Below are 24,374 nucleotides of genomic sequence, written 5' to 3'. Positions count from 1 at the left end.
TGAGCTCAAAGTCCCTCCTTCCCCCGCCCATCCTTTGCTTGCAACAGTGTGGGTATTCCAGAAAATAAACAGGAGCTCCTCGCTAAGATTTTAAGCTTCTTGTGGGAAGGGATCACACCCAATAATTCTGTCGTACTCAAGTCCTTAAAAACGTGCTCTCTGCTCAAAATAAGTATTCAGATGTTGTTGACTGACCAAGAGGGAAAGAAGATGTAAAAGAATGGGATGATAAACACCCACATAATCTAGAATCGGCAATGTATCTAAGTTTGATTTCTTAAATTTGACCCCAGATCCATTCCCCATCATCAAATGCTAATAGGAAAGCTTTTTATAACCTTTAATTTTGCTCAGATTGCTAATATCAGTCTGCGATGCCAGTCATCAAGCATGGAGGTCATTTTAATTGGGAGTTTCGAACGACCTTATGAACAAAATTGTACATGTTTCTTACTGACATTTTGGTTAACTTGCCACTGAAAATTAAGCTCTCAAAATTGGATTCTCTGACTCTTTCCCTTGAGGCAAAATAAAGAAGATGTCACTTAATTAAACCCTAATTTTAATTCTCTTTTTTTTTTGGATGCCTCTCTTGTTTTGATGCTGAATGTGTTAAATGTGACATTTCACCTGAAAAGAAAATTGAGTCTGAGAAGCTCTGAGTGCTCTCAATGGTGGCTGGCATCTACCATCAGATTTATTTGCTGGAAAAGGGCCAGAGGCTACGTACATTTTAGAAGTAAACAGCTTTCTTCTTTTATTTAAGAAAATGTACGTGATGCCGATAGCCTGTATTTTATTTCTGCAGGCCTTTTTTAAAAAGTGAATTCCAGCAGCAGCCCTGTTTATTTAACTTTTGTAATGATGGCCAGAGACCAGCCCCGTGGGGAAACAGGGCTTTTTACTGTGTTGGTTTTCTTATAATGTCCACATAAAATGAATTTAAGTGGATTTGAGATATCTAGGCACTTGACCTCCTTTTTCTGGTTCCCGCATATCAAAATTTTCGGTTTAACTGGATTCTTTCGTGAAGTAGACTGAGGAGGGGAAAAAAAGTCCATTCAAAAATGGACCACCGGAAGTCTGAATTCCCATATCACCACCACCTTTTTAAAAAAAATTTATGGTATTAGGTAAGCGATTACTATATGTCAAATACTGTGCTGAGCGCTGAGGTAGGAGCAGTGTGGTTTAGAGGGAAGAGCCTGGGCTTGGGAATCAGAGGGCGTGTGTTCAAATCCAGGCTCTGCCACTTCTCTGCTGTGTGACCTTGGGTAAATCACTTCACTTCTGCCTCAGTTACCTCATCAAGAAAAGGGGGGTTAAGACTGAGCTCCATGTGGGACTGCGATTGAGTTCAACCCGAGTGCCTCACCTCTGCCCCAGTGTTTGGCATATAGAAAGCATTTAACAAATGTCATAGTTATTATTATCATTACAAGTTAATGAGGTTGGAGACAGTGCCTGCCCTGCATGCGGCTCGCAGTCTTAAGGAGGAGGGAGAACAGGGATTGGATCCCCATTTTCCAGTTGAGGGCTCAGAGATGTTAAGTGACTTGCCCAAGGTCACACAGCAAGCAGTTGGCAGAGCCGGGATTAGGATCCAGGCCTGTGTTCTTAACACTAGGCCGTGCTGCTTCTTCAAAAAGATCTCCTATCTTTCCATTTTAATTCCCCCTCTCCTAGGTGGTTGGTCCCTGGTTCTGGAAACCTAACCCCTTCCTTGGGACCGCAGAACAATTCCCTCAGTCGCTCGTATTCCCCGAGGACTTCCTGTGTGCGTAGCACTGTGCTGTTGCAGGAGAGCTTGTAGTTGAAGTAAGCGGCACAGTCCTCCTCCTCCTTGAGTGTGCAATCTATAGGGCGACGAGGAGGCTCGGGTTATTTACAAGTAGAAAGAGTAGGAGGAGAAGCAGCTGGTGCTATATAGCAAGAATATGGAAGGCTGAGTAACAGAATGAATAAGAAGGATATGGGGATAAATAAATGCTGAGAATAGTTGTAGAGTCCTAAGTCCCACGGGGGCAAGGAAGGCATCCCTGGCAGGGCAGCTATAACCAGGTAGCCTGTTCCACCCCCTGGAGCCGGAAAGGGATCAGAGGTAGCTCCGGCCCCCAGCATCTTCCCTCTCCTCTGCTTTCATCGCCCCATGTTCTCCCCCGGGATCCGCCCTCTGCTCTGCCTCCGTGCCCCCCATCCTCCCGCCCCCCAGGATCTGCCCTCTGCTGCAGCAGTCACCCCAAATCCTCCCCCAGGATCCGTCTTCACCTCTGCCTCCAACTCCCCATATCTTTACCTGGGATCTCCCCTCTGCCCCGCCTCCATCCCCCCACATCCTCTCTGCTCTCTGCCTCTCCGTGGCCAGAATTCAAGCTGGGGACTGTTGATTCCAAGCTTGCTCCTTTCCCCTCTGTGTTTCCCTCACTGCACCCACCCTCCTTGCAGGTCACCCAACTAGGCGGCAGCGGAGACCACAGCTCTCCTCTGCCCCAGGCCTGGAGCTGGGGGACCCCAAGGAATCAGCCAAGTACTCACAGGCGCGGGATGGGAGCCAGATTTCTGGGGCCTCACAGTTGCCGTCCAGCTGTCCGGTCAGGGTGTGCTGACCACAGCCAGGAATCCAGGGTGGCCTTGCCCCCGCCAGCTGATACTGGCCAGAAAGTGGTGAAGTGGCCCCAGAGCCCCCACCCCCAGCACAGCGGCTCCACAGCTTCGACCCCCATTTAACCTTCAGGGCCTAGGGACCCCAGGCTACCTAGGTGGATGGGGCAGAGAGGGTCATGGGGGAGGAGAAGCAGAGTAGCCAGCACAGGCTTGGGACATCTGGGTTCCACCACTTATCTGCTGTGTGGCCTTGGGAAAATCCCTTCACTGCCCCGTGCCTGTGACCTCCTCTGCAAAGTGGGGATTAAGATTGTGAGCCCCATGTGGGACGTGGACTTTGTCCATACTGACTAGCTTGTTGTATTCATTCAGTCATTCATTCACTTGTATTTATTGAGCGCTTACTGTGTGCAGAGCACTGTACTAAGGGAAGTACAAGTTGGCAACATCTAGAGACGGTCCCTACCCAACAACGGGCTCACAGTCTAGAAGGGGGAGACGGACAACAATCAAAACACGTGGACAAGTGTCACGTCATCAGAATAAATAGAAGTAAAGCTAGATGCACATCATCCCCCCTCTCCATCCCCCTCATCTTACCTCCTTCCCTTCCCCACAGCACCTGTATATATATATATATATATATATATACACATATATATATATATGTTTGTGCATATTTATTACTCTATTCATTTTACTTGTACATATCTATTCTACTTATTTTATTTTGTTAGTATGTTTGGTTTTGTTCTCTGTCTCCCCCTTTTAGACTGTGAGCCTACTGTTGGGTAGGGACTGTCTCTATATGTTGCCAACTTGTACTTCCCAAGCACTTAGTACAGCGCTCTGCACACAGTAAGCGCTCAATAAATAGGATTTGATTGATTGATTGATTGATCATTAACACATCATCGTTGTATCTACTCCAGTGCTGAGCACAGTGCCTGGCACCCAGTAGGCACTTAACAAATAACATACAACAAAAACAAAAAGGAGAGCGGGACCCTGGAGATGAGTACCCCTTTCCTTCTGCTTTCTCTGTCCTTTCCTTCCTCCTCTTTCCCTCTCCTGCCCTCCCCATGGTCCAGTACCTCACTCCCAAGTCCTTTCCACTCTCAGAAGTTGGCCCCCCTGCCAAGAGTGATTGTTTGGCAACACAACCTGGATCGATGAAAGTTAATCAGGGGATGCTTTCTGGAGGAGGTGAGATTTCAGGAGGGCTTTGGACTGATGGGAGCCAAAGGTGGGGGCGTTCATGGAAAGCTTGGAAGCCAGTGGTCAGGAAGTTCTACCTGCTGGGTTGGGAAATAGGTTGCCACGGGGGGCTTGAGAGGATTGGTAGACATGTGCCAAACCGTTCTTCACTTAGTCAACGACGTGGGCAGTTCCAAAATTAGGTCGATGGCAAGCACACAATCTCATTTCATCCATGCCAGGGAGAGCAGGTGGCGGGAATCCAGGGGCCAAGGAAGCAGCATTCACAGATGACTTACTGGTCCGTGGATAGACCATCTCCAGGATAGAGGAATCCTAACTCTGTGCAAAGAACAGTTTCTAATCACAATGCTTTGAGGAAAATCTAAATATAGTTTAACAGCAGGGGTGAGATTTTATGACGGGTACAGCAAACACATTTTACTGGGAGGATTTTTAATAGCAGCAATAGAATTAGTAGGGTATCAGCCTGATCTTGTCCAGTTTACCCTAAATTTAGTTTGAAAACGAACACATGGAATGTTGAAAGGAGTTCAGTTTTCATCGAGCATGGCCTCTGATCAGTCATACCGTTGAAGAGCTTATTAGTTCAAGTATATCAGCTTCTGGCCAAACACTGGGTTTTTCCAGACAGGGAATCAATTTTGCCCTGGTTCTGAAATCTGTTTCCAGTTTTTGAAATTCTGCTGCTCTTGTAAACCTTGACAGCATCCTATTCACAAATAATTTTCATTTGAGATCCCATATCAGTCTTGTCTACATGCAGCACATGTTCACTTGGAAGAAAATGTTGTCTTTGAAGTAGCATTTCTTTGAAATGATTTGCCTAGTCGCCCCTTTCTTTTGGGCTTCATTTTTGCCACCCTCAACAAGGGGGTGCTCAACAAGGCCACTGCGAGCCCTATGTGGGACAGGGATTGTGTTCAACCTGATTATCTTGTATCTACAGGCACTTAGTACAGTGCCTGGCACATAGTAAGGCTTAACAAATACCATTATTATTATTATTGTTATTATTTTTATTAAGTGATTTGCCCAAGGTCACACAGCATGTAATTGGGAGATCCAGGATTAGAACCCAAGTCCTCTGACTCTCAGGTCTGTGCTCATTCCACTAGGTACTCAGGGGATTAGTGGAGGCGGGAGAAAAAAAGAGAGGAGAAGGAAGGTAATGGTTACAGGGCACTTAGAGACTGTTATTGTATTGCACTCTCCCAAGTGCTGCTGACAATAGCATCATAATTCAGTGCTGGATTCTCTGGCCATCCTCCTCCTCTTCCCTGGACCTTGGTTGTCGCTGCTTACAAAGTGAAGTGGTGCAAAAAGCAATCTTTTATTTTCTCCTCAAAAATTGGGGTGGGGCATTTGTATGAGTAAATATGGAATGATTTTGATGAATTTTTTCATAGGGCAGGGCTAACCCTTAAGTGCCTGCTTAATCTTAGCAAGGCCTGAGCTGTTTGGGCAAAATCCACAGTATGGATGTCAGCAGCACCCCCTGATCCACAGAGCATTTCAGATTTTTTCTCGCATTTTGTTCACTCCACTGTGGTCCTGGGCACCTCCGTGATCAATCCAGTGTAATTACTGAGTGCTTATTGTGTGCAGACCACCGAGGATAGTATGACAGATTTGGTAGGCACGTTCCCTAACCAGAATGAGTTTACTGGCCGGGCGTAGGATGCTGGCAAGGGAGAATGGGGCCATGTGCATCACGTATACAGTCTGTCTTGCCTGTCAGGAGGCCCGTGGCGGGAAGCTCAGCGGTTGGAACTGCATGAGTGCAGTGTCTCCCTATATAGAAACAGAATGGGCTTCTGAGGAGGTGACTCTGGAATTGTCTTCCGCTTCATTTGTCACATTGGCTGTTTATGACTGAAGCTAGAGCCATTTCTTGAGGAAATGTTGAGCCCAACTCCTCTGTTCAGAACTCCAAGAATCAGAAGTGCAGGGGGCAAGCAACTTCTCTGTGCTTGCGATGAAGCGGAAGGGGGTGGGAGGGGGTGGCATATGCCTTCCCTCAACTGGAGATCCCTCCCCAGCAGCGGCCTGCTTTGCACCCCTGGAGATGGTTTTCAGGCTGTTGTCCTGCTCATCCCAGATTTGCCGGGAGCATACTCAACCCAGGCACACAACCCAAACCAGGCCACATACCTCCCGACTGCTTCCCCTCCCCAAAGACCACAAAATATCCTAGTCCTGTGAGAAATCAGGGGAAAGAAAAATCCTCCTGCTGGTCTCAACTTTTTATAGGTTTCCCTTGGGGTGAATTTGAGACAGCTCTTGCGCTCTTTCAGAGCCTGCCCGAATAGGGCTACGTATCTGCATTGGACTCACTGGCAATCGGAAAGCACCTTAGCTCAAAAAGCAACTGGATTTAGTCTACAGTCTCTTTCTGCAATCTACAAACGGTTTTAATAAACACAGACTCCGAAATGTCATGGTATCTTCATGCTCGCTGAAAACTAATCTCGGGGAAGATGGTGGAATGAATTGTTCTTTCCAAACCCAGAGATTCTTTAGACATGCAGTTTGGCCTTGGTGAAATTGCCTGTCTCTTTCACGTTCTGAAAAGTGTCACTTAGAGGCGTATAGCCTATTTAAGTTTGAGAACTGGGCCACTGAATCAAAAAATGGAAGTGAATGCTCAGTCACATCATACATAATGGTGCTTGATTAAAGTTGACATACCCATTGTTCCTGGTGACGATCCTTTAGGTAGTATGCTATTGGCACACTTACCCAGCTTTGCATATCCGCGAGCCCGTCTTTGGAGTTTGGTGGTAGGTGAGTTCTGAGTTCTCGGAAAAGAGTTTGGCCCCTCTTCCCTACTTTTTCTCCAGACGCGCTGTCCCCTGGCTGCTGTATTTGGCTTATGTAGAGCGAGCACAAGACACTCCTGGGTTCGGAGGGCCAGCAGGCACAAGTGAGCCGGAACTGAAATTAGAACCGCTGGGTTGTGTGCACGGTGGGACAACCGTAGCATCAAAATGGGGCATTTCAAATGTGCATGTGCCCCGTGCTATGACTCTGTGGCTTCTGAGTCATTGTACTTGGAGACAGATGGCAAAGAATGGAACTGTTCTTGCTGAAACGGTGGAGTTGGGACATCTAGGTTACCTTTACTCAACAGGAGGTTGTCTTTGGAGGCGTCTCTTGATGTTCGAATGTGAATGATGAACGTGCTCATGTTGTCCTGCCACCCAACCAGGGAGGTTCAGAAAGTGCTTAATCACTTAAACACATGAAGTCACATATCAGTCACTTAATCGTATTTATTCAGTGCTTACTGTGTGCAGAGTGCTAAGCTCTTGGGAGAGCACACTGTAACAATAAACAGACACATTCCCGGCCTACAGCATGGCTCAGTGGAAAGACCCCGGGCTTTGGAGTCAGAGATCATGGGTTCAAATCCCGGCTCCACCAGTTGTCAGCTGTGTGACTTTGGGCAAGTCACTTAACTTCTCTGGGCCTCAGTTACCTCGGCTGTAAAATGGGGGTGAGGACTGTGAGCCCCCCATGGGATGATGATGATGATGGCATTTGTTAAGCGCTTACTATGTGCAAAGCACTGTTCTAAGCGCCGGGGGAGGTTACAGGGTGATCAAGTTGTCCCACAGGGGGCTCACAGTTTTAATCCCCATTTCACAGATGAGGTAACTGAGGCACAGAGAAGTGAAGTGACTTGCCCAAAGTCACACAGCTGACAGTTGGCAGAGCCGGGATTTGAACACATGATCTCTGACTCCAAAGCCCGTGCTCTTTCCACTGAGCCACACTGATCACCTTGTAACCTCCCCAGCGCTTAGAACAGTGCTTTGCACATAGTAAGCGCTTAATAAATGCCATCATTATTATTACAGGGTAGAGACTTGGAGCTCCTGGCTCTTCCTGCACTGGCTGTCATTAGTGGGCAGGTTGGCAGAGCTTTGGTCTGAGGTGAAAAGTGTTTATTGCTGGACTCGAGGATGAAAATTTATTCAGTTAAAATTGCAAGAGTAAATAAATCTGAGATTCAAGGGTTGTATTGTAGTAGTAATACCATTCGTTAAGCTCCGTTAAGCCCCTGCCTTGTGCAGAGCCCTGTCGTAAGCGTTGGGAAAAAGTATACAGGAGGGAATTAGACATGGATCCTAACTCTGGAAGAGCTCCCAATCCCCAAGTGCTTTGTACAGTGCTGGGCACACAGTAAGCAACTGATAAATACCGTTGATCGATTGGTTGAAGTGTTGCCATGGGCTAAAAGATAATACCTAGATGATTAGGAAATTGATCATGATGGAGTCTCCTATCCTAAATGACCGATGAGTCCCATTCCATTCAGGAGGAAGATTCTGGGATCGAGACCCTGTACAGAGGGATTGATGGTAGTGCCACTTGCACTTTCTCATTCCTGCTAGGTGATATGAGCGGGGGGACTGCATATTGCCAAGGACACTCATGGCATTAATGAGTGGGGCCTCGTTATGGCCAGGATGGCTGCCACGGGGTGCCAGTGCTGTGCCACGGTGCCCTAGACAAGCAGTCGGTTGTCAGGACAAAAGCCTGAAGCCCTTGGGATCTTGGCTGCCTGTGTTGGCCAGCGGGTTTCGGGATCCTTCCCCCTCCCCTTCCCCATAATGGTGAGGTATGGGGTGGACTGTGTCGGGGCAAGTCTACGCAAGGTAACAGTCGCCGAGTTACCACAAATTAGCAAAGTGTATTCCATTTGGAATTGGTATGCGTTAACAGATGAATTAAGCATCCAGTACTTGAATGCTTGAGAGACAGTCTGTCCAGGGAAAATATTTTTCTTTTGAATAACAGCATAAAGTAAATGTAGACTTTGCCGGGGGAGAATCGCCACTCTTTCCTGCTGCATTGTACTTTCCCGAGCACTTAGTTCAGCTCTCTGCATACAGTAAGTTTTTAATAAATGTGATCGAATGAATGAATGGATCACTCCAGTTATCTTTGGCGGGGGTGGGTGGAATTTCCCAAGGGCTTAGTACAGTGCTCTGCACACACTGAGCACGTAATAAATTCAAATGAACGAATGAATGAACTCCTACGGCCCGTCGAAGGGAGCACCAAATCCTATTCCTGAGATGTAACAGATGAATTAAGCATCTAATACTTGAATGCTTGAAAGACAGTCTGTCCAGGGAAAATATTTTTCTTTTGAATAACAGCATAAAGTAAATGTAGACTTTGCCGGGTGAGAATCGCCACTCTTTACTTCTGTATTGTACTTTCCCGAGTGCTTAGTTCAGCTCTCTGCGTGCAGTAAGCTTTTAATAAATGTGATGGAATGACTGAATCATTCCAGTTATCTTTGGTGGGGGTGGGTAGAATTTCCCAAGGGCTTAGTACAGTGCTCTGCACACACTGAGCACTTAATAAATTCAAATGAACGAATGAGTGAACTCCTACAGCCCGTCGAAGGGAGCACCAAATCCTATTCCTGAGATGGGCTTCTTGTTGGGTGTGTGGAAGTAATTGGAAATCGTATCAAGACAGTGTATTTTGTACTCTAAGGCAATTGTAAGTAATCAGGGTGTGAGGCTATGTGGGATTTGGGACATATTCACCCAAAATCTCCCTTTTTTATCGGGGTAGGTGCACTGATAGACTGCTAGCTGTGTGTGGGTAGGGACTGTACCTGGTTCTTGTCTCGGTCTTTCTCAAGTGCTTAGTACATTTTATTGCCCTCAGGTACTTAATAAATACCATTATTGTCACTACGGCCATTCCTACCACCACCCCCATTTATGACTTTTGCCAAAGCCCGGGGAGGTTGTTTGGCGGGAGCATAAAGCCCCACATGTGGTGGTTTTCCTGATGATGATTATGGTATTTGTTCAGCACTTACTATGTGTCAAGCACTGTTCTAAGCATTGGGGTAGATACACGTTAACTGAATGACTTCAGGCTGAGCCAGGGTGGGCTTTTAAAAACCGATCAGGCCTGAAACCTGTCATTTAGAATCTCCTGAAGTGCTACTTTAAAAATCTTAGCTGTTGAGTTCGGTCCAGCGTAAGAATCTGTAGGCGCCAGTGGCCTAAGGGTTTCAGCTGTGGAGATGGAGGGACCCTTGGTTTTGGATCCCCACCAATGTTGGTCTGTGCTCCCACATGCCCTCTTCCTGGCCTCTCTGAAGTAGGAGCTTCCCAACAGGGCTGTAAAGAATCTAGTGTCTTCTTGGGTCCTTTGGATCCAGCTGCCACTTCCAAAGACCATCATCCCACTTGCTCCACGCCACCCCTTCTTCATCCCTGTGCTCGAGATCCAAGGGTGGCATCTGTGTTTGTCCCCGATTACAAAAATGGGCTGCGACCAGGGCATTCCACGCAGCTTTTCGGATGAGGTCAGTGTGCTGTGCTTACTTTCATTAAACGGTTTTGAACTGTTTGGAAACCCAGTAGATTTAGGTAAGACCGTTTTTTCCTCATTGGAAATTTAGGAAGCAGTGAACAGGAGTCGTGTGTCCATTGTCTCTAAGCCATTCAACAGAGCATCTGTATTGGGACCTCCATTCTCTCGGATTTACTAACTCTTTCCTGCTAACCACGCGGCCTCTGGGGTTTGGGATGCCACTCATCTGCTTGTGCTCATCCTTTCTTATTTTATTTTGTTAGTATGTTTGGTTTTGTTCTCTGTCTCCCCCTTTTAGACTGTGAGCCCACTGTTGGGTAGGGACTGTCTCTATATGTTGCCAACTTGTACTTCCCAAGTGCTTAGTACAGTGCTCTGCACACAGTAAGCGCTCAATAAATATGATTGATGATGATGATGGAGAGAGAACTTCCATAGTGAACGTTTTTTCCCATTCTGTCATTTTTCAGATGCTAGCTATTGTAAATACCCCTTATTCCAAATCGTTCCCTTCTTTATTCCATCAACTGGAGCAACAGAGTGACCTAGTGGAAAGAGTACGGTTCTGGGAGTTAGAGGACCTGGGTTCTAATCCCAGATCTGCCATTTGCCCGTCGTGTGGACTTGGGCAAGTCACCTCATTTCACCAGGCCTCGGTTTCCTCATCCATAAAATGGTGATTCAGTACCTACTCTCCTTCCTACGTAGGCCGTGAGCCCCACATGGATTGATTAGCTTGTATCTACCCCAGTGCTTAGAACAGGGCTTGGCACGTAGTGAGCGCTTAACGAATACCACAGTCATCAGAGCTCCGGCGTCAAGTCTGAGACACATTCCTCCTCCGCCCCATTACCCTGAGTTACCAAGGGTTAGGGATGCCAACTGCACATGAGCTCAATTTTGCATACAGTTCTGCTTTTATCATCATCAGTCTGGTTGCCAGCTGTTACTAGCAGTGAAGTACCTGGCCAGTGCATAGATCAGCAAGGACTCTATTTCTCCATTGCCTGAATTAAGATGGCAATTTGGCGTGGCATTTGAGTTTAATCCTTCTGTTTCGAGTTATTTATCGGCTAGACCTCCATTGTTCCCAGCATAAACGTGGTATAACGTAGAGCTAGATTGAAAGGCAACCTGTAATTAGTCTGCAGATTAATTAGTACCATCAGTACAGTTCTTTCGTCATATAATCATTTATTCTTAAAATGAGCTAGGTTATCTTAAGTAATTTACCTGGCATGTGTTTTGTTGGGTTGTGTTGGAGATGGGTAAACTGAATGTCTAAAATTACCCTAACAGCCATCTGTAGACTGTTTCCCAGTATTTCTTTATCAGAAATTGTCAAGCTAGGCAATTACGAATAACGTATTTGCTTAAAACAAAAATTACTTTTACAGGCAGAATTCATTTATTGTAAGAAGCCCATTTTTTTTGGTCTAATATTGTGAGCTAAATCTTTTTGGGGGGTTTTATTGTAAAGGTATTGAGCAGGCTTATTCCAGCCTACTGAAAGAAAAATAATGTTTGGCTTTATCGGCCTCAGTGTTCATGTTTCCAAACTCCAAAACTTGTTACATTTCAGAGAATGCAACAAAGACAAATCAAAAGGAAGAAAAGCCAAATTAGAAAAGAAACTCTCCCTTAGGTATCTGACATACATTAAGTGAATATTAGGTTTGATTCTTAGGTTTCACATAAGCCGTTTGATTTGATATAGAAGATTAAGCTTATAATTAATAACTAAGTACTTTGCCCTTTGGTCAGAAAGAAGTATTTCTTTTAATTATGATTCTTATGATTTAAAAATTGACATTAGCAAAAGTGTGCATTCAGTAATGCCTATTGAGTTGGTGGGTGGGTTTTTGTAATTCATCCATCTAAATGACAGAAGAAGTTTGGCGTATGGTCCTGTAATGTTGGATTTCCACCTGGAACATTAATTATTAAGTGCTAAAGACAAAAATAACTATTTCCCTTAAAATACCGTAAGAATCCCAACCTGATTTTGCAAATACGTGGATCGTCTCAATGTTCAGTGGTAATAGTTTGCCATCGTTATTCTTTGGAACCACCCTTCTACACCATGGTGAGTGAAGACTTTAGAGTAAACTGTACAGACCCCTAGACTGTAAGCTTGTTGTGGGCAAGGAATATATTCTTTTGTTATATCATACTCTCTCCAGAGCTTAGTATGGTGTTCTGTTCGCCATAAGTGCTCACTGAATACAACTGACTGGCTGACTGGAGCCCATAGAAGACGGTTCCGACTGGTCCACATGAGGCTCGGCGTAAAAGAGGACAGCTGTACAGAAAGCTGTCAGAGTTAAAATTCTCTTCAGAATTTAACATTCCAAAATTAAACGTTAAAGTTTAATAGGAGAAAATGTGGTGGCGTATTGCCGCCTGGATAACGGCGGCTGGTCCCCGGAGAATCCAGGTCTTCGGGCTCTCCGCCATGCCAGGCTGAACAGGCGGTCCCTGGTCGTCTGCATATTGCAAAGTTTCCTTTTTCATGTGGCTTAATAGCATTTTAAATGACTTCCGTTAGGCAAGTATTGGAAGAAAACTAATTTCCTTTCAGTAGATACCAGGGGTAATTGTGAAACATCCAAGTCTCTTGTTCCTTTGCTGAAGAATCTAGTTGTGTTAGGTGGTTGAGCTCAGTTCTCTCATCTTTTTCTTTAGGAGCACCAAATTCTGGGATACTGAGTTCAGTGGGATAAAGGAGTCTTTAAATGAGTAAACAGTAGTATTTGGGTAGGTTTGCAGCTTTTGCAGCTGAATTTTCCTGTGCATCAAAACATGGAATAATAATAATTGTAGCATTATGAAGCACTAATTTTGTGCCAAGCACTGTACTAAGTGCTGGGCTGTATATGAGATAATCAGGTCTAAAGCAGAGTCTAGACTTTTTTCAGCCTCAGCCTCATAGATACGATTAATATAAATACGATTGAATGAACAAATGAATGAATAAATGGAGAAAATGCAGCAAAGTGCCCTCTTGGTACACAAAGGACTCTACATTGCACATGAATCCTCTCTCACCTTTTGGGCTAGTGTACCTTAGGAAAATCATGTACAGCAGCAAATGTGTAAATATAAGGAGGAAGGGAATACTCTTTATTTTTGATGGTGAAGGTCTCTGAGTCTTGGGCTAATTTTGTTAGGTGCTGTATATTGTTCATGGTTTTATGCCCACTTGGGTCCTGTTTCTGATTTAGTGTACTTTGCCAACTCCAGCTTCTTGCTTGCCTGTTGGGTAAAGGAAGGGTAAATCGGGTTATCTTGCTTTCCATAAGCCAAGGAAATGACTGAGCCGGGGGGTTTAGGATCCTCACACTCTCAGCGCGCCCGTCACCCTCCGCGAAAAGTTGCCTGGTGCCCTCAGTCGCAGCCTTTTATGTTTTTTTATTTTTCCCAAGTCTGATTCATCTGTTAATCCTGTCCCAAAACCTATTACAATTAATTGGCTTTGTGTTCTGGCCTCAGTAGGCTTCCACGGAATGATTTTTCTGCTAAATGAATTTCAGAGCTTCAGTTGCACCGTACCCTTATTAGTTAAAAGTACATTTAGTTTCAATATGATTTGAATGGTATTTTTACATATTAGCTCTGTGGTGATTTGTGAAGCGGGATTTCCCCTCCATGTCAGCATAGCATAAACATCTCTATAAAGTTATTCACTGCAGAAATTGTCGCTAATGCACTGTAATATGATGGGAATTATTTTGCTGCCCTTAAAGACCTGGAGAGTTCCTCTATCCCAACTCTGAGTGTTGTTTATAACATTTAAATTATAATTTTTGGCCCCTTCTGTCCTAAACAGCGTAGATGGAGTGAAAATGATATTTCCCTTATTTATATGCATGTAGGGACATGAATTTTATTACTCCTCCAAGCAAATTGGATGCTTTAAGAACATAATTATGGCAGGCTGAGCAGTAAAGGAAGAGATTTTACTTGCTCCAGGTAACTTTTTCTATGATCTCTAACGTCGCCCAAAGTAGCAGCAGAAGAAGGGTTGGTAAAGCTTGGGAATAATCAGCATTTTAGGTAGATAATGTTGGCAGAAGGCAGTGGCTGTGAGTGAGCCCTATTAAAACTCAGTTGCTATGAAATGACAATTTTTTTTGATCCCTACCTCAGATTCTCTTTATATTCTTTGTTCCAGAATTGGTAAAGGTTTTCAAGGAGTCATGAAGAGATGGGGATTTAAAGGGCAGCCAGCCACTCATGGTCAGACCAAAACCCACAGGAGACCAGGGGCAATATCAACTGGGGTGAGGACATTTGCTGGATTGTTTTCTTTGTTTGTTTTTAATGTAGCCTGAGCCATTTTTCAGTCCCGCAGGGAGAACAATACATATTTCCATGAGATCTTACACATTGTCATAGCAGGAAAGAGACAAATAGCAGGCTTTGCATCAACTAATCTTTGCGATAGTCAATCATATTTATTGAGTGTTTATTGTGTGCAGAGCACTGTATTAAGAACTAGGGAGAGTACAATATACCAGACACATTCCCTGCCCTCAACAAACTTACAGTCTAGAGGACTGTAAGGATAATAAAGATTATGGTACTTATTAAGCACTTGCTTTGTGCCAAGCACTGTTCCAAGCCCTGGTGTACATACAAGTTAATCAAGTGGGACTCACCGTCTTCATCCCTGTTTTTCAGCTGAGGTAACGCCCAGAAAAGTGAAGTGACTTGCCCGAGGTCACACCGCAGACGAGTGGTGGAACTGGGATTAGAACCCAGGTCCTTCTGACCCCTAGGCCCATCCGTGCTCTATCCGCTAAGCCAGACTGCTTCACGCTGCTTCACGCCGCACGGCATAGAAGCAGCGTGGCTCAGTGGAAAGAGCCGGGGCTTGGGAGTCAGAGGTGATGGGTTCTAATCCTGGCTCCGCCGCTTGCCAGCTGTGTGACTTTGGGCAAGTCACCACTTCTCTGTGCCTCGGTTACCTCTTCTGTAAAATGGGGATTAAGCCTGAGCCCCACGTGGGACAACCTGATCACCTTGTGCGCCCACCCCCGACGCTTAGAACAGTGCTTTGCACATAGTAAGCGCTTAACAAATACCATCATTATTATTAGTAGTAAGATGACCTTTTCCGGCCTGCTCCCTTTCAGGCCCTGGAGCCTGTGTGATTGACAGCTGTTGCCCAGAGCAGCTGGTTGAGCTGGTTCTCTCACCCCAGGACTGGTCAGCAGCCATGAAGCCTCCATGAGGCTGAATTGTTTTTTTTAATGTGGCCCTGTGCAGTTCCCAGTCAAAAATGAAAATTTTCATGTGAAAATTCCAAGTGAATTTGGCCCCAAAGGAGGTGGAGAAGAAGGGAGAGAAGATTAAAATAGGCTGAGAGGAAGGGAGAAGGAAAGTATTTCCCCCATAGATTCAACCTCTCTGGTCCGTCCCTTCTTACAAGTACAGATCAGACCTTTTGGCATGTGAGGCTCTCAAGGTAGAGAGGGGGACAGAGAGAAATATAGCACAAGGGTAAATTAGGTTCTTAATGAACCCTTGCGTTAAAGAAAACTCACGGTATCTTGTATATGCATCTTGATAGGCTCTCTGGGGATGTAAATATAGCCCCTAGATTGTAAACTTAATCATTGGTATTTATTGAGGGCTTACTCTGTGCAGAACACTCTACTAAGCCCTTAAAAAAGTAGAGTTGGTAGACAGGATCCCTGAATGCACAGAGCTTACAGTGCACAGGGGAGATGGGCGTTCAAACGAATGAATACGATACGGGAAGTAGTCGAGAAGTAGTCGAGTCTCAGGATAGATGCATAAGTGCCTTGGGGCTTGGTGAGGGTCAGAGTGCTTAAGAATACAGAGCCAATTGCCCCTTGGTTGCAGAGGGGAGGGGAAATGAGGGCTTAGCCAAGAAATACCGTTACAGAGTTAGATCCGCGGTCCAGCCCTCCCGGGATTTTTGTGTCCAACCGTGGCAAACGGATCCGTGGGGAAACTGGGTCGGGGCTGCCCTCCTTGGCATTGTCCCTCTAGATGGTAAGCTAGTTGTTAGCCGGGATTGTGTCTACCAACTTCGTGGCATTGTACTCCCCCAAGCGCTTAGTACAGTGCTCTTCTGCACACAGCAAACATTCAATCAATGCCATTGATCGTCCCTAATGTGTAAGGGACTGCTACTTAGCTAGTATCAATAGCTTTTCCACCAGTTATCCACTCCGAACTGGTTTTACCCAATTAAAAACTGCCATTTGCCATCTTTATCCAGAATGCTTTCTCTTCTGAAGTTGTGAACACATGATGAAGCAGTTGGATTCACCAAGAATCTGTGGTCCTTGGAAAGAAAGCGTTGTCATTTATGTGCTCCCCTTTTTATATGGCGTTAAAAAATTTGCAGTTTTAGATGTCATTGCTGTCATTAGAAACCAAATTGGGCAGAACCCTTTGAAGTTGTCATTTATGGGAAACAGAGCCAACCAGGGCGCTGGGCAAACGAGCTTGTTCTGACAACTGAATCCGTCCTTTAATCGCCTTGGCCTAAAGAAAAAATCAGTAGCATCAACAGAACAGAAGCACATCCAAAGAGTAGGCATTCACTTAGATTATGTTGCCCTACTATTTGATAGATTACTTACAAGCCCCTTGTGGGACAACCTGATCACCTTGTAATCTCCCGAGCACTTAGAACAGTGCTTTGCACATAGTATGCACTTAACAAATGTCATTATTATTATAACAATTAGATTAAAAAAAACGACCTCTGCAGAATTGCAGGAGAGAGGCCACACAGTTTTGTTTCATGCCCAGTGGTGACTTTGTCCACTGTTGTCCTTTTTTATTTCATTCCTTTGGCCTGAGGGCCACTTTGTTATACAACAAATCCTTTGGTATTGCCTAGCCCTCTGGTCTGTTTTTCTCATCTCAGTTTCCTTTCCTCATCCCATGTTTGTATCCCATCTACTTAAATCTAATTTAGAACATAAGTCCTCTAGGCAGAAATTGTTTTTAATTCTAGTTTCTCTTACCCAACTCATTGTTGCTGCTTAACAAATGCAAACAAATAGATGTTTTTTAGTTTGAGATGCTATTTGCCTGTCTAGGGGCATTTCGTCCGTATATATTTTGCTTTACTTACTGCTGATTCTGATTTAACTTAGGATATTGCTAGAGTTTGGCCTGGGAAAAAAATGCCCGGGCAAATGGGGAACATATACCGAACAGCATTTGGATTAAAGGTGAGTTTTGAAAGCCGGAGGCGTAGCTATCCTGATAGCATGCTGAAATTGTTCATTTTTCTTGTTCAGGGACTCATATTTTCCACAGTTGATATAACTTTGAGAGAAGGCAAAGAAAGGACTGTCTTTATTTGAGGTAGAAGTAGCATTAGAGGCAGTTCCTAGCTATTGGCCAGTTGCTTCTCGATACCATCCTGAGGTAGAGTAATGGAGAGTCTTGGGGTCATAGTGGACACATAGGTATTTGGGGCAGGGCTGCTGGGATTTGGGGGGGTGGGTGTGAAATGTTCTGTTGTCCTGCCTATTATCTTTGAATAAACCACTAAATTCAAGTCCATCTGTTGCTTGGGTTTGAGTTCTGCAGCCCAATCTCAATCTATAGTCGGGGAGCAAAGGGAGGGACAAGGGGGCAGACACCTGAACACACTCGAGGCAGTGAGGGTTTTCAGTTCCCCATGAGGTTCCCGCTTCCTATTTTTATGTATGGCCCTTCAGAAATGTATTCCGGTCTCTGCATTGAAGAGAAGCTACCTTTTTTTACGAAGAGAGTCCGATAGGGTTTTGGTTGATGAGGAAGACGACCCGAGATGAAGCAGAGAACCATTGCCAACTAATTCCTCCGATTTAAAGGCATCCTCTTAAACCAGTGAGTCTACCCTGAGTAAGATGAGACAGACAGATGAATTGAGCGCTGTAAAGATCTCTCTTCTTACATGTACATTTTTGCCTTAGGTGTGGAGAATAAACACAAAGCATAACATCATTTACGTCAACGGTTCTGTGCCTGGACATAAAAGTTGCTTCGTAAAGGTATGTGCAGTTTTTATTCATTGTTGCCTGTCATCTCGCTGATTTCAGAGGGTGGAACACCTGGATAAAGTCTTTCTCTACAAATATGAAGGCTTAGTTAATGGTGTGATCAAGTCCCTTTTGTCATGCAGAGATGACTTAAATTCTCTTCCGTGCTTTGCTTCACATTTTAATTATGGCAGAGTGGAGAAAGGGGAAGAACAGAAATTACGGAAGGCACACTCTGCCCCGTCCTCTGGCCAAAACGGCCCCCTTTCCTCACATAAAGGAGCAGGTGTCCACAGCAGCAGTAGCGGCCAGAGATCCAACACCCCTTGCCCAGGGAGAACTTTGGGGATTATCCAGTCAATATATTTAGCCTGATGATTAAGTGAGGTACTCGGGGAGGAATATTGACTCTCAAACCACTTGGGGACTGATTAGAACTGCCTTCCAAAACAGCAAATGGTCCCCTAGACTTAATTTTCCCTGCTAAGACCCTTACTATTAAGAAGTAATTTTAGGCCCTGGAAGAGTTGGACTCATTTTTTTAAATGGTATTTATTAAGTACTAACAGAGGGCCAGGCACTATACTAAGTGCTGGGGTAGATACAAAGTTACACGTGGGGCTCCCAGCTGTAGTCCCTATTTTACAGATGAGGTCACTGAGGCACAGAGAAATTAAGTGGCAGAGCCAGTATTAGGACCCAGGCCTGTGTTCTTTCCACTAGGCCATGCTGCTTCTCTAATAATAAAAATATAGTGTGGGCAGGGGACCTGCCTACCAACTCTTTATATAGAGCTGAGTGCTCTCCACTTAGTAAGTGCTCAATAAACACCACGGATTGATTTTTATCTACATATCTACATATAAATACACATGAAGCAATCTAGTATTTATTGAGTGCTTACTATGGGTAGAGAACTGAACTAAGCATATGGGAGAACTCATTACAGTGGAGTTTTGTTAGACATGATCCCTGTCTTCAGGGAGCTTACAACCTTGTGTACACAACCTGTTCACAGCTTACAACCTTGTGGAACGCTCCCCAGTACTCAGTCCCATGGATCAAGCTCTATTTTCCTGTTGACCTCCACTGTATAAAGTGGAGATGTAGTCGTAAGGAGTTTATTTTTTGTTCTAGGTCCCTTCTGCAGCACCTTTGATTTCTGAGCCCTTCCAACCATCACATCCTCTGCATTCTTTGCATTTATTACATTGCAAACCAATGAAAAGCATGCAGATGAGCCTCTTCATGCTTTTCTTTATGGTTGCAATCAGGCTTTTTTTTTTAAAGAAGATTTCAACATTTAAATCCAGTTTCTTTTGCCTAGAAATGCAGATAAAGGGGGGGGAAAAACCCCAGGGGGCTGGTGCCTAGGGCTCAGAAGGTTGCGGCATACATCGAATTTGGGAGGAAGCATATGTTACATATATCCACCTAGACACGTGAAGGAAAATGCATTTACATTAGGTGAGTTTTATCGATAAATGTGGCATATTTGCTGTGGCCTTTGAAATGTCCTCCTCAACTATGCCCTCTCCTAGCTTATGTTTGATACAGTGAAGAGAAAGTAAATTAGTGCAATGAGCGCTATTTGATTGAAGGTGCTTGCTTTCATTGCTACTGCCTGAACTCCCTGATAAGGTAAAACCTCTGGGAACGACAGCCAGAAACCCGGCTCTACCGCTGCCATCTGCTCCCTCAGCCTCAGTGGCATCATTTCTGTGTCCTCAGATGGTTTGGGAACCCAAAATGAGACTGTAAGAAGCGCTTAGGAGAGTACAGTACGATAGAGTTTGTACTTTGTACAATTTGTACTTCCCAAGCGCTTAGTACAGTGCTGTGCACATAGTAAGCGCTCAATAAATACGATTGATGATGATGATGATGATGATGAGAGTTGGTGGGCACGTTCCCTGCCCAGAAGGAGCGTGCAGTCGCTAGATAATAGTAATAGTGGTATTAAAGTGCTTTCTGTGAGCCAAGCACTGACTAGTGCTGGGGCACATACAAATTCATGAGGGCTTACATGTTAAGTCGGAGAGAGAGCAGAAATTGATTTAAAATGTCTTCTTGGAATCTCATTTCCACTCTACTCTTGTGGGACAGCGATCAGGTTTTAGAGTTAACAGAATACGAGACCTCAGTGTGATTGCTATTTTGCTAACAAGAACACTGATTTTTAAATTTGTTTTCTGTCAGCCAAGAGCGTGGTAATTAGTCATTAAGAAAAAAAAATCATACCTTAAAGTCCACTATCGTAGTACCAAGCGCAACTGTGTGGAGAAGGCCAGGGGATTGAACATCCTTAGCCCAAGTCCGCAACATGAGATGCCTTTAATTCAGCTTGAGAAATAGGGGTGGGGAGAAGGAGGAGAAATAAGTTAGTATTTTGGCAAGAAGCAAAGCACAGAATTTTATTTACGGCTCAGATAGGAATCATTGGTGGAAAATTGCATCAAGTTATTCTGCCCACGCAGGATTTTTTAAATCTTCTACATTGTTTCCTCAGCTGTCTCGCTGAAGCTTCCTTCCCCTTTATTGGTTGGTTTTCTTTTCTGGGTCAGTAGCAGTATCAGGAGACTGCCTGAATACCAGTGTGTCCATCATTAACTCTGAGCAGAAAAGCAGAGGAGGCCATCAGGCAGATAATTGTTACAAAGTAGACGGCTCCCTTCTCATCACCACACGTAATTTTTGAATCCTTCATCTTAAAACACAACAGTGACGGTGCCCCATTGGCAGAGTACAAGGAGGGGATAGCCCGAACTAACCTGCACGTTCCTTATGTCACTTTGACTCTAATATTGGTCAAGTGATCCACTGCCTGGGCTGTTAATAAGAACTTGCATCCGCAGTGGTCCCCAAAGCAAGCCTAAGAGTAGAAATATATAACTTTTAGGAGAGTGTCGAGAAACGGATGATAAATACAGAAAAGTCCCTTTCGGGAAGGAGGTGTTTTTCCACTTTGGTTACCCCTTCATCTGGTAAAGGTGTCGGTCATGGTTCCGTTCATTTTTGTAGTTCTGTGAAGAACTGAACACTTAAGTGTTCGTGGGTGAGGGTCAACTTGCTTTGGTTCGGGAATATTCTCGATCCAGTTGCACCCATGCCTCAAATGCCATGTTTTAGCTTTGTTGAAAGAGTTTTGCCCAACTTGATAAGCACTGATGGGAGCAAGATTGGCAGTGTTTTCTCCCAGGGGCACACAGTGAATGCCAGGTGGGCAAAAGAGAACAGCAAAACAACTTGGGAGGGGGCGAGGGGAGATATAGAGCACTGATTGCCCAATCTGAAATCCAGCACAGTAGCAATTCCTTCTGCTAAAAAAAACACACCTGTTTTAATGAAAATTTAATGAAAATACCTGCTGGCATTTTCTTTCCAGATTTGACTGGCTTTCATCTTATTCTTTAGCTTCCGAGGAGAGTTGTGTTTAGGAACCAGACATCTGGAAAAAAAAGTTTTACAAGCATCAAGGGATAATCGCTTCGAGCCCCAAAACATCCCAGATACCCCACAAAGCGTGAAGCTTCGCTTGAAGGAAATTGAGTTTATCCCCTTAGTATTTTTGTGGATGGAATACAGTTAATACAGTTTATTTTCTCCAGTGTTGCTAACTTTGTAATTTCACGAACAGTTTTAATGAGTGTAAGTATAGATCTGTTTTGCTGTCATTCCCAGCAGCTGTGCACTTATTTCAACTAAATTATTCATTTTCTTATTGCCAAAATGACTGTGCCTTATTTTGCTGTGTGTGTCTAATTACATGTAATTTTAAAAAAAATTCCTCTGAATGAGTTAGGGAATGAGTCAGATGCTGAAGAGGAATGGGGAGTTTTCCCCCAAATAAGGCAAACCAATTTGGGGTCACACCAGTAATTTGCTAAACCTTCATTCTGTAAATTATCAAATAGCTTGGATAGTTCTTGAATGTGCTAAGGCTACTCAAAGGTCCAATATGACAACATTTATATTCATGATACCGGAAGAGCTCGTCTACCTTCTGATTCAAAATCAAATCCAAATCATAGGAAACAAATTTGAGAGAGGAAAACGTGGTTTTCAAATGTAGGATCAAATGAATCTATTTTTAACCTGGGGATAGGTGTAACAGGCTTGTTTCTTGAAGATGGAATCTCAGACCAGCCTTTCAGTTGGGTTCTGAGGAAAAAGGAGTCACTCTGTGTAACGAAAGAACAGCAAAACCTTTGCCTTGGGAAGTAGCTCATAGGGCCGGGGGGACCAGAGGAGCTTTATATGGGTAGAGAAGTGTTGAAACAACAGATAGATAAGGAGAGCAACCATAATGTCTAATGTCTGCTGTGCAGCCTTGGGCAAGTCACTTAAATTCTCTGTGCCTCAGTTACCTCATCTGTAAAAAATGGGAATAACAGTGTGAGCCACAGTGCTTGGCACATATAAGAGCTTAATAAGTACCATAATGATTATTCTGGGAAAGATGATGAAAAATTCTAAGATGGAAAGGCCGTGCAGAAGCGGTAAAGTACCAGCATGGCCTAGTGGATAGAGCACCGACCTGGGTTCTAATCCCGGTTCCACCACTTGTCTGCTACGTAACCTTAATGCACTTAACTTCCCTGGGCCTCAGTTACCTCATCAGTAAAGCACTTAAACTTCCCTGGGCCTCAGTTACCTCATCGGTAAAAAATGAGGATTAAGATTGTGAGTCTCACATGGGACACGGACTGTGTCTTAACCTATCTTGTATCTGCCCCAGCGCTTAGTACAATACCTAGCAAGTGGTAAGCACTTAACAAATGCCATTTAAAAAATATATATATACCGTAGCCCGTCACGGAGTCTGTTTTTAGGAGACTGTACCCAAGATCTAAGGATGAGAGCCAGAGGACGGTACTTTTTCAATGATGGACTCAAGGTTGGAGGTGGGGAAGAAAGAGGGCATTGGCCAATCACCACCTCTTACTCCATTCGGAGTTCAGCTTTTGTTATAATAATAATAATAATAATGATAACAATAATAATAATAATAATGTTGGTATTTGTTAAGCACTTACTAAGCACTCTTCTAAGCGCTGGGATAGATACAAGGTTATTAGGTTGTCCCACTTGGGGCTCACAGTCTTGATCCCCATTTTACAGATGCGGTAACTGAGGCACAGAGAAGTTAAGTGACTTGCCCAAAGTCACACCGCTGACAAGTGGCGGAGTCAGGATTTGAACCCATGACCTCAGACTCCCAAGCCCGTGCTCTTTCCACCGAGCGACGCTGCTTCCCTACAAATCCAGGCCAGTAATTGTATTTATTTCTTTCCTTCCTAGATCAGGGATACCAGGCTACCGACATACAAAGACAAGCTTAAACACCTGCCGTTCCCTACCTATTTTCCTGACGGCGATGAAGAGGAGCTTCCAGACAACCTGTTTGATGATGATGTATTCGAGCCCGGAGATCAATCGCTCATATTTGCCTAATGGCTTGCGCTCGGTTATTTCCAAGGACTCTAGAAAAAAGGAAGAAGGATAAGCCCGGAGCTCCACATTCTCCTTTAGTGGTGATCTAAGCTGTGCACCAGGACTGCCTTCATCAGAGATCCAGATTTTCAGTTTTAGATCATCGGACTAAGCGGGGCTGTTTTCTCCAGGTTAAATGAAAAAGATTTGCAGGCTTAACTGTACATTTTTTCCAGCTTCAGCTGTCTCAGTCCTGAAGATTGAGTTAATTTAAAGTGTTTTTTGTAAGTAAATGCCATTTGAGTAATTTGAATTCTTTCCTACATTTTTCTCCTCCCCTAAATGAGAGATTAGGCCAAAATAGAGTTTCAAAAATAAAGGATTTTCGTGCTAAAATTTCCTAAAACATTTACTTACTTTGTCTTCCATGTGATCTCCTTCACATATTCTTACGGGCCCAAAGGAGACAAACGACAGCTCTTTCTCTGCACGCGACAGGTAGGCTAGCCGGGGGAAAGATCAAAGTATGTCCCGTGTTCTACTCTGCTCAGACATAAGGAGACGGTCCGGAGAGGTAAGAGTAGTAAGAGTATTTATTATTTATTTTTCTATGATGCACAAAGTAGTGTACTAACCTCTGGGAGAAAGTCCACGGATGAAAATAAGACACTGCATCTGGCCTTCAGCGGACTCACAATCTAAGAATAAGAGGGAAGTTGGAGAAACCCACAAGGAAAGGTACAACGA

The 24,374-nt window shown here is 44.3% G+C and overlaps 1 protein-coding gene across 1 annotated transcript in view; it reads left to right on the top strand.

Moving 5' to 3' along the window:
• MRPL3 (mitochondrial ribosomal protein L3) overlaps nucleotides 1–24,033 on the top strand; it is a 54,160-nt gene extending 30,127 nt beyond the window's left edge. The window contains exons 7-10 of the mRNA XM_038741041.1: nucleotides 14,351–14,459; nucleotides 17,319–17,396; nucleotides 18,129–18,206; nucleotides 23,496–24,033. Of these exons, the coding sequence (XP_038596969.1) occupies nucleotides 14,351–14,459; nucleotides 17,319–17,396; nucleotides 18,129–18,206; nucleotides 23,496–23,648 (418 nt within the window). The 3' untranslated portion in view covers nucleotides 23,649–24,033. The remainder of the gene's footprint in view (nucleotides 1–14,350; nucleotides 14,460–17,318; nucleotides 17,397–18,128; nucleotides 18,207–23,495) is intronic.
• The last annotated feature ends 341 nt before the right edge of the window (nucleotides 24,034–24,374 follow it).

This window comes from Tachyglossus aculeatus, chromosome 2 (assembly GCF_015852505.1).
Source record: "Tachyglossus aculeatus isolate mTacAcu1 chromosome 2, mTacAcu1.pri, whole genome shotgun sequence".
NCBI lineage: Eukaryota > Metazoa > Chordata > Mammalia > Monotremata > Tachyglossidae > Tachyglossus > Tachyglossus aculeatus.
This window is presented reverse-complemented; position numbering and strand designations above follow the sequence as displayed.